This window comes from Coregonus lavaretus, assembly GCF_964263955.1.
Source record: "Coregonus lavaretus genome assembly, chromosome: 13".
NCBI classification, from domain to species: Eukaryota; Metazoa; Chordata; class Actinopteri; order Salmoniformes; family Salmonidae; genus Coregonus; species Coregonus lavaretus.
This window is the reverse complement of record NC_140000.1, coordinates 5,379,280-5,392,401: the sequence shown is the minus strand read 5'-3', so window position 1 is coordinate 5,392,401 and position 13,122 is coordinate 5,379,280. Positions and strand designations below refer to the sequence as shown.

The 13,122-nt window shown below is 40.5% G+C and overlaps 1 protein-coding gene across 1 annotated transcript in view; it reads left to right on the top strand.

Moving 5' to 3' along the window:
- Positions 1–2,477: 2,477 nt before the first annotated feature.
- The window catches only part of LOC311139312 (uncharacterized protein), a gene marked incomplete at both ends in the record, with an annotated part of 21,630 nt that continues 10,985 nt past the window's right edge, over positions 2,478–13,122 (top strand). The window contains one exon of the mRNA XM_084174191.1: positions 2,478–2,482. Within this exon, the coding sequence (XP_084030317.1) occupies positions 2,478–2,482 (5 nt within the window). The remainder of the gene's footprint in view (positions 2,483–13,122) is intronic.

Below are 13,122 nucleotides of genomic sequence, written 5' to 3'. Positions count from 1 at the left end.
TGAACAGTGAAAAGCCTCACTGCATCCATCTTCAAATGTGAAAAGGATTAGAATCCAGCCATAACTAGTCAGGCATGCATGTTAGGATAGACGCATTAGGAATAGAAGGCTACATCATCGAGACTGGCTGGTGTTGGAAATGTCACAGACTGCCAGTGCTGAGTAGCACAGTGAAAAGTCAGCTTTATCCAGGTTTTCAAATGGCACAGAGGCTTAAAGCAAAAGGGCTTAATTAAAGACATCAATCAAATAAAAGCTTTAAGAAAGGTTGTTACATTAGTTCTGAACCATTGTTTTTCACAGGTTACTTCACACAATGTATTGGTCCCAAAACATCTATTTAGCAATATTAAATAGAAGTATTCAGCCAGTAAATGAGCAGTAGCCTATTTGACCCCTTTGTGTGTCTACCTCTACTTAAATCTAGTTCAGTGTATTATATACACAATATTCTTAAGATATCACCAACTATACAACTTACAGTAATGGGGACAAATGTAAAGAGATTGTTAAAGTCATTTTATTCACTACTCCCTGACAGAGGTATGGAGGTGAATGGCATTTCACGGACACAGCAGTACACCTCTGTAAATTATCACATGGATTCTGGGTCCCTATGTAGAGCAGGAGAGCAGACAGATGCTGATAGATAAGCAGACTCCTCAGCAATTAATAATATACACTGGATAGGAATATCCATAGAAACATAACCTATCCATAGAAACATAACCTATCCATAGAAACATAACCTATTCATAGAAACATAATATATTTAAAAGAGAGGGGAGGGAACCACTGTGACTATTGGCAGAGCAGTCAAATTCAAATTGATGTCAACTTTAAATACATTAACTATTTGATGTGACGGAAAATATACTGCATCTTTCAATAAGACACTGTATTTGGATACAGTAAATCATAGACCATAATGATATGATTTTATTGACAAGGACTACAGAGGCTTGATACATAAAAAACTGGAAACACTTAAAACATGCATGAGGAATCAATGGTCATAGATAATTGTACATTCATGAAATCCAGATGATGGTTATTTTCTGGTCAATAAATGTGTATGTTACACCAATGACGAAGAACATTTTCAGAGCCTTACATGTTATTAAATAGCACAAATTAAACTGTGTATGATGAAATTATTCAACATGTAGTATGTGATTAAAGATAATTCTGTTTATTTTAAAAATCTGAATATCATTTTACCATTGCATAGTCAAGTTTGTCCCTAAAATGCTATGTTGGTGCAATGATTTTATTTTTGTTTTGCAATTTGCATACTAAAAAATAAAGAAAATAAATAATAATAATTGTCAAGTGTCCACTCTTTTTTGAGGAAGTGCATTATGCATGAAAATCGTATTTTCTAATTTGGCCATCATAAGTATGCCACAGCAGTAATCTAGCTGCCTCTAAACAGCCTTGACAGAGGTTCACCTAGCAGCTGATGAGAAAACAGCTGTTAATGCTTCCGTCTCACCCGACCAAAATAAGGCACACAGAGAACAGGGCTAATGAGACACCATTAGTTTTAGGCTGGCGTGTCACCTTGGCAGGTAAAATTGTCATGACGTTCATATAATTGGGTTCTCAGTATGTAAGAGCTGTTGTACGCACGCCCACCGCAGAGAGATATTGCATTATTTAGGGAGAGAAAGGGAAGTCATAGTACGGTAACAATCCCCTTTCACACCGCATTAGCTATAACTGATCCAGAGCTTGCATAAGTACAGCCAAGATTCTCACTGTACTAATTATTTGACACCGGTCATAGCTTCCCATCCTATCCCCACCAATGCGAGCAGCGGTGAATAACTATGGGCCACTGGGTTCAGCAATACTCCAAGGTACTAAGGCAAGTAATGCAAGTATTACTGCTAATTCATGAAGCCATCTCCTAAATGAACCTTCTTCCCGACAACTAAGTGTGTATTACTGACAGACTGGGAGAAAGGGCTAGAGAGAGAGAGAGAGAAAGAGATAGAGAGAGCAAGAGAGGGAGGGAGAGAGAGAAAGAGACAGAGAGAGAGAGAGAGAGAGAGAGAGAGAGAGAGAGAGAGAGAGAGAGAGAGAGAGAGAGAGAGAGAGAGAGAGAGAGAGAGAGAGAGATTGTTTATTTCACTTTTGTTTATTATCTATTTCACTTGCTTTGGCAACGTAAACATATGTTTCCCATGCCAATAAAGCCCTTTGAATTGAATTGAGACAGAGAGCAGAGAACAGAGAGAGAACAGATCTGGCCTCAATAGCCTCAGGTCTCAGGGTTCCCACATGCAAAGCATAATAAGATGAAGACCTGCACAAACCTGTACATATAATATGACATGAGGACTGAATCCAGTGAAAGGTATAACCACATCCTCAGTTTTTATTGTGTATGTTAAAGTAAACACTCACTGTAACTATAGCAACCTCATCTTGGGTCAGAGACTTTACCATACAATTCCCAGTTGTAGGCGACAATGGCGTAAGTAATGTACAAGCAAGCACACAGCACAATGCTATCCTGCCTGCGGTCAGAGCCCGATTCTCTGTCACTATGTGTTATGTTAGATGGATAGATAGAGCACGTTATTTTCAGCAATATCAAAATAAGTCATTCTTTCAACATACCCAGTGCTGCTGTACTCTCACTAAAGACCCAGGACACCAAACTGTGAGGCCGACTCAGCTCAGATCTGATCCCAAATCCAACATGTCCGCCAGCCCATACTGAGTGAAGGAGGAAAGAATTGTCTCCATTTTCTGCCCGCTGAAATGGTACTCACTCAGGTAAGAAAAACCTAAATCATCAAGCGAGAGGTTCAGGAGAGGAATATTGGGTGTCTGGTAGTGTGCCCTAGTGATATTTCTGAGCCAGCGCATTGAAGATGCAGCTTTTCTTTCCTAATTCTGTCGACTTGGAGCTTTGATGCCCCCCAACTGTGCACAGTATGGTCTTTGAACCAGGGAAGAAACTCTCTTAAATTAAAAAAATTGAAACAATCCATGGGAAACTAAAACTACACACAGGCACACATAAAACTGTTCTCTCCTACTGGTATCTAGTTCACCTTTCGATACATTGCACAAAATAGACAATGTTTAGTTATGAATCACTTATACTCTCCTCATCGGGTTTTCATTTAGATACACATTCACTCTGAAGCCTGTTGTGCTGATAAACATTAGCATATTCATGAACAATGTTGACCTATCAAAAAAGTTTGATTTAGTTTCTGATATTATTGAGAGTATATTTGATTGAATAAAATTGATATCTACAGCTGTGTATTTTCTCATTACTGAACGGCAACACAATACATTTAAAAATCATCAGTTTTCCCTATCTCCCTTGTAGTATTGTATTTCAGTATGTTTTTATTCCAAATAGGCTATTATGAAATGATGTGAAATTAAAATAGAAGATCAGAATTAATCTCCTCTACATATACAGGCTATTCAATTGTGTTTTCTAGTACAGATCATTTCCATTTAAATGCCTGGATGCAACTGGGTCAATTTGTCATTGAGCTCAGATCATTTCCATTGAAATGCCTGGATGCAACTGGGTCAATTTGTCATTGAGTTCAGATAAAGTGGGTATCAAAACAGAGCTAAAGTGTGTGACCTTATTCCTGTTATAAAGTGTTATGGTAGTGCAACAACAAAAAGGAAGTAAAAACCTGGACAATTGGTTTATGTGCTTGGTTAGCACTTGATTCTAAAAACACACACACACACACACACACACACACACACACACACACACACACACACACAAACAGCACATTTAAAGTAAAGCGCATGTCTTTTCTATCAGACATTTAGGGGCTTGTGCACATTTACACACAGCATCCTCGGCTGCCACTGAAATAGCAGTAGAGCCCTACTCACTTCAATGCCCCTATAGAACTCGGCCATCTTAAAAAAGACAAAAACCTACAACCACATTGACGTTTAGAGGCTTTCTTCTGTGGGCGATACCAAAGCTACACGAGACCTGGTGAGAAACTAAACCAATAGGAGCATAATGCACTTTGTTGGAAAGTCCTAATGTTATGCAAATTGCTTTAGGCCGAGCGGCACTGAGTATTTTTCTGTCTGAGGCGCCCATAACCTCCATTACTAGCGGATTAGGCTAATGTTGATGTTCTAGTGGCTCCTTGGACGCTAGTCCTCAGCCTTTAACTCTAATCCTGTGATCAAGTCTCCTCATCAGAAATGTTTCTCCACCAAAGGTCTGAGACGGTCTGAGACACTGTTTCCTTTCACTTTTCTTTTATTTCTTCCAGCAAATGGAGCCATTTGTTAAAAACCTTTGGTTTCACTTTTTCCTGGCGTAGCCTACTCTCTCTCTCTCTTTCTCTCTCTCTCCTCTCTCTCCTCTCTCTCTCTCTCGCTCTCTCTCTCCTTCCCAAATACATTCAGCACAATGTGGTTAGCTAACATTCCTCAAAGTCCCTTGTTACTAAGTGTATTTATCTGTTCATTGATTTTCTGGTGCGTGTGCACATATTTCTCTGCTCGGGCATTGATTTGTGTAGCTTTTAGAAATCGGAGTTCTTCATGTTCAGTTGTTTTTGTATTTCCTCTATCCTGGGTTTGTTTGTAGTATCAAACATGTCCTGTTCTGTGTGCCTGTACAAGCTGCGTTTTTTCAGGCCTTCCATATTTGAAAACAAATATTCTGCATTCAACGGAACATGGTTTAAGTCTAGCTGTGGGCCGTTAGTGTACCTAGCTGTGAAAAATTAGGTGAATACTTTCTCATTATAGCCAGTTTTTTTCTGTCTCGACTCAGTGGGTGGTTTTAACTTGAATTAATTGACATTATGTGAGAGGACAGATATAGTTAGATGTTTTCTTGAAAAACTAGCTGGGTGCATGGTTAGGGTTTTGGCATGTACAGTGGCTTGCGAAAGTATCTGATGATCTTTCTTGAATACATTTCTCAATTTCTTTTAGTTTTTTTATTCTGAGCCTCTATGTTACAGTTTTTATGGCTATCTATCTGTTCTGTTAGACCTTCTATTTCCTTTGTTAGTATAAACTCTTTTGACCTAAATTGCTTTTGTTTTCGAGATGAGTACTGAATTGCATGGCCTCTAAAGGCACATTTAAAAGTGTCCTAGACAATAAGAGGATTTGCTGTACCTATGTTATGTCGGAAAAAAACAGTTATAAATTCCTCTGTCCTAGTTAAAAATATGTTATAATATTCTACTGTATCTTAGTCCATGCCGCTCTGTCATTGCTTGTCCATACAGTGGCTTGCGAAAGTATTCACCCCCCTTGGCATTTTTCCTATTTTGTTGCCTTACAACCTGGAATTAAAATTGATTTTTTGGGGGGTTTGTATCATTTGATTTACACAACATGCCTACCACTTTGAAGATGCCTACCACTTTTTTTCTTGTGAAACAAACAAGAAATAAGACAAATAAACAGAAAACTTGATCGTGCATAAATATTCAGAGCCACCTTTTGCAGCAATTACAGCTGCAAGTCTCTTGGGGTATGTCTCTATAAGCTTGGCACATCTAGCCACTGGGATTTTTGCCCATTCTTCAAGGCAAAACTGCTCCAGCTCCTTCAAGTTGGATGGGTTCCGCTGGTGTACAGCAATCTTTAAGTCATACCACAGATTCTCAATTGGATTGAGGTCTAGGCTTTGACTAGGCCATTTGAAGACATTTAAAGGTTTCCCCTTAAACCACTCGAGCGTTGCTTTAGCAGTATGCTTAGGGTCATTGTCCTGCTGGAAGGTGAACATCTGTCCCAGTCTCAAATCTCTGGAAGACTGAAACAGGTTTCCCTCAAGAATTTCCCTGTATTTAGCGCCATCCATCATTCCTTCAATTCTGTCAAGTTTCCCAGTCCCTGCTGATGAAAAACATCCCCACAGCATGATGCTGCCACCACCATGCTTCACTGTGGGGATGGTGTTCTCGGGGTGATGAGAGGTGTTGGGTTTGCGCCAGACATAGCGTTTTCCTTAATGGCCAAAAAGCTCAATTTTAGTCTCATCTGACCAGAGTACCTTCTTCCATATGTTTGAGGAGTCTCCCACATGCATTTGACGAACACCAAACGTGTTTGCTTATTTTTGTCTTTAAGCAATGGCTTTTTTTTGGCCACTCTTCCATAAAGCCCAGCTCTGTGGAGTGTACGGCTTAAAGTGGTCCTATGGACAGATACTCCAATCTCCGCTGTGGAGCTTTGCAGATCCTTCAGGGTTATCTTTGGTCTCTTTGTTGCCTCTCTGATTAATGCCCTCCTTGCCTGGTCCGTGAGTTTTGGTGGGCGGCCCTCTCTTGGCAAGTTTGTTGGGTGCCATATTCTTTCAATTTTTTAATAATGGATTTAATGGTGCTCCGTGTTTTTTTTTATAACCCAACCCTGATCTGTTTGGAGAGCTCCTTGGTCTTCATGGTGCCGCTTGCTTGGTGGTGCCCCTTGCTTGGTGGTGTTGCAGACTCTGGGGCATTTCAGAACAGGTGTATATATACTGAGATCATGTGACAGATCATGTGACACTTAGATTGCACACAGGTGGACTTTATTTAACTAATTATGTGACTTCTGAAGGTAATTGGTTGTACCAGATCTTATTTAGGGGCTTCATAGCAAAGGGGGGGAATACATATGCACGCACCACTTTTCCGTTATTTATTTTTTATAATTTTTTGAAACTAGTTATTTTTTTCATTTCATTTCACCAATTTGGACTACTTTGTGTATGTCCATTACATGAAATCCAAATAAAAATCAATTTAAATCACAGGTTGTAATGCAACAAAATAAGAAAAATGCCAAGGGGGATGAATACTTTTGCAAGGCACTATATGCTGACTGATCATCAAATCATCAAATACAAGCTTATGAGACCTTTTGTTGAAGAAAAACAGAAACAAATGCCATATGAACCTGCATATGAGGATGAGAACATAGAATTAGAACTAGAATGAATTCATTATATTTCTATGGGTGATAACCCTGGGACTGAGAACTCTGCTGCTACTGCGCTGCAGTATGTAGCCTAGATGGCATCTCTGTTGCCAGCCAGGTCTCTCATACATACGCTCCCTGGAGCTGATAATGTGTTCATTGAGATTCCTAGCTTCTCAATGACTGTGTCAGCACTCAGGCCTTTGCCACCCAGCTACAGCCAGTTATACAATACAGTCCCTGGGTCTCTCTCAGCCTGCTGTTTACCAGACAGACCAGCGCTTAATGGATGAAGGTCTGGAGGATGACATTAAGACCAAGGACAATATTTTCCCTCTGAAAAGCTGCAAATAACTCTGCATAAAACATGTAATACTCACAACATTATAGAGGCAATGATTGTTTTGTAATTCTCTTATATGATATCAGTGAGTTGGCAGAAATTGTATGTGTTTAAAGTCAACCTAAACTGGGAAAATGCAAGAAAAAAATGTAAATATATATTTTTATGTAGTTCAGTGCAGTGTTGCGGAGGTAAAATGTCACCCTTGGTCTCAATGTCATTTGGTTATTTAGATAGAATATTGTGGCGTTTGTTCACCTGCGGAGAGAAACTGACATATTCATTAGTTCTCTTAGCTACAACAAAAACATAGTGACATGATGTAAACAACAACAACATCTCCAAGACTAACATTGCTGCAGCCCTTGACTTTCCGGGACATACTGTGCTCTTTAATGTTGCGAGTCACAGGCCTATCACAGACCCATTGAGTTGAATGGGAATGTCTGTTCTAGTAAATCTATTTCTACATCTATTCTCCTCTCAAGTAAACAGATCCCAGGGGTGCCTCCATTTTAGACACATTTTCAATTACACTATGCCTGAATTCCTATATTAAATAAATATTCAAGGCATAGGCCTACAGTATAGGCTAACTCCTCCCTACCCCACAGAACCTATTCTGAATTAGGACATGAGGGTGGTGTTATGGACAGGGGCCTGCCCAGTGTCAGAAGGCAACATTCCTCTTCTGAGAGGCTCTCTGCCCCACCTCTAGCCTCATACCTCTTATAGTCTCCCTGCCCTGTCCTATCCTGTCCTGTCCTATTCTGTCCTATCCTGTGCTCTCCTATCCTGTCCTGTCCTATCCTGTCCTATCCCAGGCCTTCACTGATAACTACTGAATGCCAAAGTGCCAATGGAGCCATGCAGCATTCCAGCACTCCATCTCAGAACACATTGACTGTGACATCAGACTGCACTTAGAACCCCCACAGCCCCATAATGCACCAGCATTTAAGATTAGGATGACTGACCGACACGGTCATGTTTCTAGTGTTACAGATTACAAGGGGTGGACAGATACATGTATTAGATCAACATGTAGATAATACGAGGATTATATTTTAGCCGTCACAGTGGAGATGAGTGAATAAATGCATACATATTAATAAGGAAGTATTTTATTTCCACTATTCCAGTAATTAGTTACTTTGCAGTGAGTACAGTAATGGTTACATTTAAAAACCTGATTAAAATAAAGACTTGGGCCTGGCTACTAGAGCATGACAGCAAGCAACTGCTTCACTGGCTTTAAATAGTCCCACAGTCACAGAGACACGTCTGCCTGTAACAAGCCACCAGGCTCGCTCAGTGTTTAGCTGGGATGCCTGTTGCTGTTGCACCTCACCCAGGGGAAGCCGTCACCAGAGTGTTGGATTTCAGATTTATACTATAATAGCAGGATATTCTACACTGTTGTAACTCCTAGGAGAGATGGCACTATTGTAACCCCTAGGAGAGGTGGCAACTCCTAGGAGAGATGGCACTATTGTAACCCCTAGGAGAGGTGGCACTATTGTAACCCCTAGGAGAGGTGGCAACTCCTAGGAGAGATGGCACTATTGTAACCCCTAGGAGAGGTGGCACTATTGTAACCCCTAGGAGAGGTGGCAACTCCTAGGAGAGATGGCACTATTGTAACCCCTAGGAGAGGTGGCACTATTGTAACCCCTAGGATAGGTGGCACTGTTGTAACTCCTAGGAGAGGTGGCACTGTTGTAACCCCTAGGAGAGGTGGCACTATTGTAACCCCTAGGAGAGGTGGCACTGTTGTAACCCCTAGAAGAGTTGGCACTATTGTAACCCCTAGAAGAGTTGGCACTATTGTAACCCCTAGAAGAGGTGGCACTATTGTAACCCCTAGGATAGGTGGCACTATTGTAACCCCTAGGAGAGGTGGCACTATTGTAACCCCTAGGAGAGGTGGCACTATTGTAACCCCTAGGATAGGTGGCACTATTGTAACCCCTAGGAGAGGTGGCACTATTGTAACCCCTAGGATAGGTGGCACTATTGTAACCCCTAGGATAGGTGGCACTGTTGTAACCCCTAGGATAGGTGGCACTGTTGTAACTCCTAGGAGAGGTGGCAGTATTGTAACCCCTAGGAGAGGTGGAACTATTGTAACTCCTAGAAGAGGTGGCACTATTGTAACCCCTAGAAGAGGTGGCACTATTGTAACCCCTAGGAGAGGTGGCACTATTGTAACTCCTAGAAGAGGTGGCACTATTGTAACCCCTAGGAGAGGTGGCACTATTGTAACCCCTAGGAGAGGTGGCACTATTGTAACTCCTAGAAGAGGTGGCACTATTGTAACCCCTAGAAGAGGTGGCACTATTTTAACCCCTAGGATAGGTGGCACTATTGTAACCCCTAGGAGAGGTGGCACTACTGTAACCCCTAGGAGAGGTGGCACTATTGTAACCCCTAGGAGAGATGGCACTATTGTAACCCCTAGGAGAGGTGGCACTATTGTAACCCCTAGGAGAGGTGGCACTATTGTAACCCCTAGAAGAGGTGGCACTGCACGTTGGTTCGTCATATATGATTGCTTTGCTCTTTCCTGGGATTACCTTTTCTTGTAATGGCAATCATTTAAAATGGGCTATTGAATGAAGTGTGTTATAAAATTGCCACCAACATTTTAATTTTTTTTACAGATTTCGCACATTCAATTAATCTCATACTCAAACACCAAAATAATAATAATAATAATTTATTCTTAAAAAATAAGGATTTTGGTGACAAATTATGTTTTGAATTACTGTATGTTAGATAGCCAGGGCAGAGCGAACGCTATTCTCACCTCTCTCTCTCTATGTCTTAACCACTGTTCTCACTGTTCTCATTCCATAAGGCACTGTGAACAGGGAACTGTGAGTGCCACGTCTCCTAGATGCCAAACAGCTCTCTGTCCTTGTACTCTTAGATTTAAGTGGTGCATTCGACACTGTTGATCATGATGTCCTTCTGGATAGACTGCAGAGGTGGATTGGCCTCTCCGGTCAAGTTCTACATTGGTTTAGGACCTATTTAACCGGTCAAGATTTCTTTGTTGAACATAGCTCAGAGAAAATAAATATCACGTGGCTTTCCGCAAGGTTCGATTTTGGGTCCGGTACTGTTCAGTTTATATATGTTACCCCTTGGCAGCGTTATCAGAAAGCACGGCATTGATTTTTACTGCTAAGCAGACAATATGCAACTTTACATTTCTGTGTCACCGGAGGATTTTAACTCCACAGATAAATTATTAGACTGTATTAGTGATTTAAATACTTGGATGGCTCACAACTTCCTCCAGCTAAATCAAGACAAGACCGAGGTACTTATTATTGGAGCCAAAGCACATAGAGAAAATCTAGCCGCACATTTTAATTAACGGGCAATAAAGATAAAACACTGGGCAAAAAACCTAGGTGTCATTTTAGATTTTGAACTAAATTTCGAATCACACATTAGGAATGTGATTAAAATAACTTTTTACCACCTGAGGAACATTGCCAAGGTGCGGCCGTTTCTCTCTCAGGCTGATACAGAGAGAACATTATCCATGCTTTTATTACAAGCAGGCTTGACTACTGTAATGCTCTCCTGTCTGGTCTACCTAGAAAACCATTGGTCAACTGCAAAACATACAGAATGCTGCAGCACGGGCACTGACCAAGACCAGACGGAGAGCACACATTACACCGGTTTTAAGATCTCTGCACTGGCTGCCTGTGAGTTTTAGAATTAATTTTAAGATTCTTCAATTGGTTTTAAAATCAATCCACGATTGTGCACCCCAATACGTATCAGACATGTTTTTGAGTTATGTACCCTGTAGGTCCCTCAGGTCCTCTGGCACTAGCCTTTTAACTATCCCAAAGCCTAGAACCATGAGGCATGGAGAGGCACCCTTTAGTTACTATGCCCCCTGCCTCTGGAATAGCCTGCCAGAGAACGTGAGGGGGGCCGAAACTGTGGACATATTTAAAAGAGATCTTAAGAGAGTGAGAGAGAGAGAGAGAGAGAGAGAGAGAGAGAGAGAGAGAGAGAGAGAGAGAGAGAGAGAGAGAGAGAGAGAGAGAGAGAGAGAGACAGACAGACAGACAGACAGACAGACAGACAGACAGACAGACAGACAGACAGACAGACAGACAGACAGACAGACAGACAGACAGACAGACAGACAGACAGACAGACAGACAGACAGACAGACAGACAGACAGACAGAGAGAGAGAGATACAGAGAGAGAGAGAGAGAGAGAGAGAGAGAGAGAGAGAGAGAGAGAGAGAGAGAGAGAGAGAGAGACAGACAGACAGAGAGAGAGAGAGATACAGAGAGAGAGAGAGAGAGAGGGAGAGAGAGAGAGAGAGAGAGAGAGAGAGAGAGAGAGGGCGTGAGACTTACTTTGCCTAAATTAGTTAATTCAACACTTTACTTGACGCAACTTATTATTATTAAGTGTTATATTGTCTTATAAGCATATTTATAGCACCATATGGGCATGTCATAGTGTATTTATCAAACAAAACAACAACATAAAATAGTACCTTATAGATGTATTGCCTGAACTAGCAAAGTCATGCGTGTCAGAGACAGAGATTCCACATCTTTTTAACCTCCATGGATAGGAAAACCAGGTGCAGCGTATGTGATGGATGGAGCCAAATTTCGTGTTTTATTAATATGGAGCTCAGAGGAGAGCTCAGAGTGCATCCCCAAACAGCAGTGTCTCAAATGGCACCATTTTCCCTATGGGCCCTTGTCAAAAGTAGTACACTTTAAAGGGAATAGGGTGCCATTTTGGATGCAGACAACATGACCAGGGTTTGTTAATGAATTATGTACTGGCTGGGAGGAGGACACCTCTATGGTGCCACTAATCTGATTAGTCTAATGAAACCACTCACCCAGAAATGACATGGACCACAGAGAGATATCTATCTCATTGGGATGTGCAGTGATCTGTGATCATACTGTATATTGAAAAATCTAAATACATTATGTGAACATGTTACAGATGTAGGATCTTCGTTTGAGCCAGTTTGCTAGAGAAAAATCCTGCAGCAACAGGAAATATGAATTATTATGTGGATTATAATTAATGGAAATTTTTGCATGTGTTGATACATTTTTCGTTAGGGCAAATCAAGTCTGATATTTTAAAGTGTAAAATGTTTAAACCTCAAATACACTACAAGTTTGCAGCAACAGGATCAAATTAACGTCCTACATCTCTATGTCCTATGGACCTACTGAACAACAGAGCCGATCATCTACACTACACTATACTACATTACTACACTATATTATAATATACTACACTATACTACATTATACTATACTATACTATAATATACTACACTATACTACAGTATACTATACTATGCTATACTATAACACACTATACTACGCTGAACTATACTATACTATAATACACTGTACTGCACTACACTACTATACTATACTATTACTATACTGTACTATACTATACTATTTTATACTATACTATATTATATTATACTATATATCCTATGGACCTACTGAACCACAGAGCCGATCATCTACTACACATATTAATGAGAGAGAAATCATTCAGACTCCATTTTGTCAGCTTTCATCCTTTAATCAATGAGTCAATTAATAAACAATGTAAGTGATGTGGATATATTGGATGATAGTCTACATCTCTCTTCATTTTACTGTATGTACCATAGTCTACATCTCTGTTCATTATATGTACCATAGTCAGAATCTCTGTTCATTATACTGTATGTACCATAGTCTACATCTCTGTTCATTATACTGTATGTACCATAGTCTACATCTCAGTTCATTATAT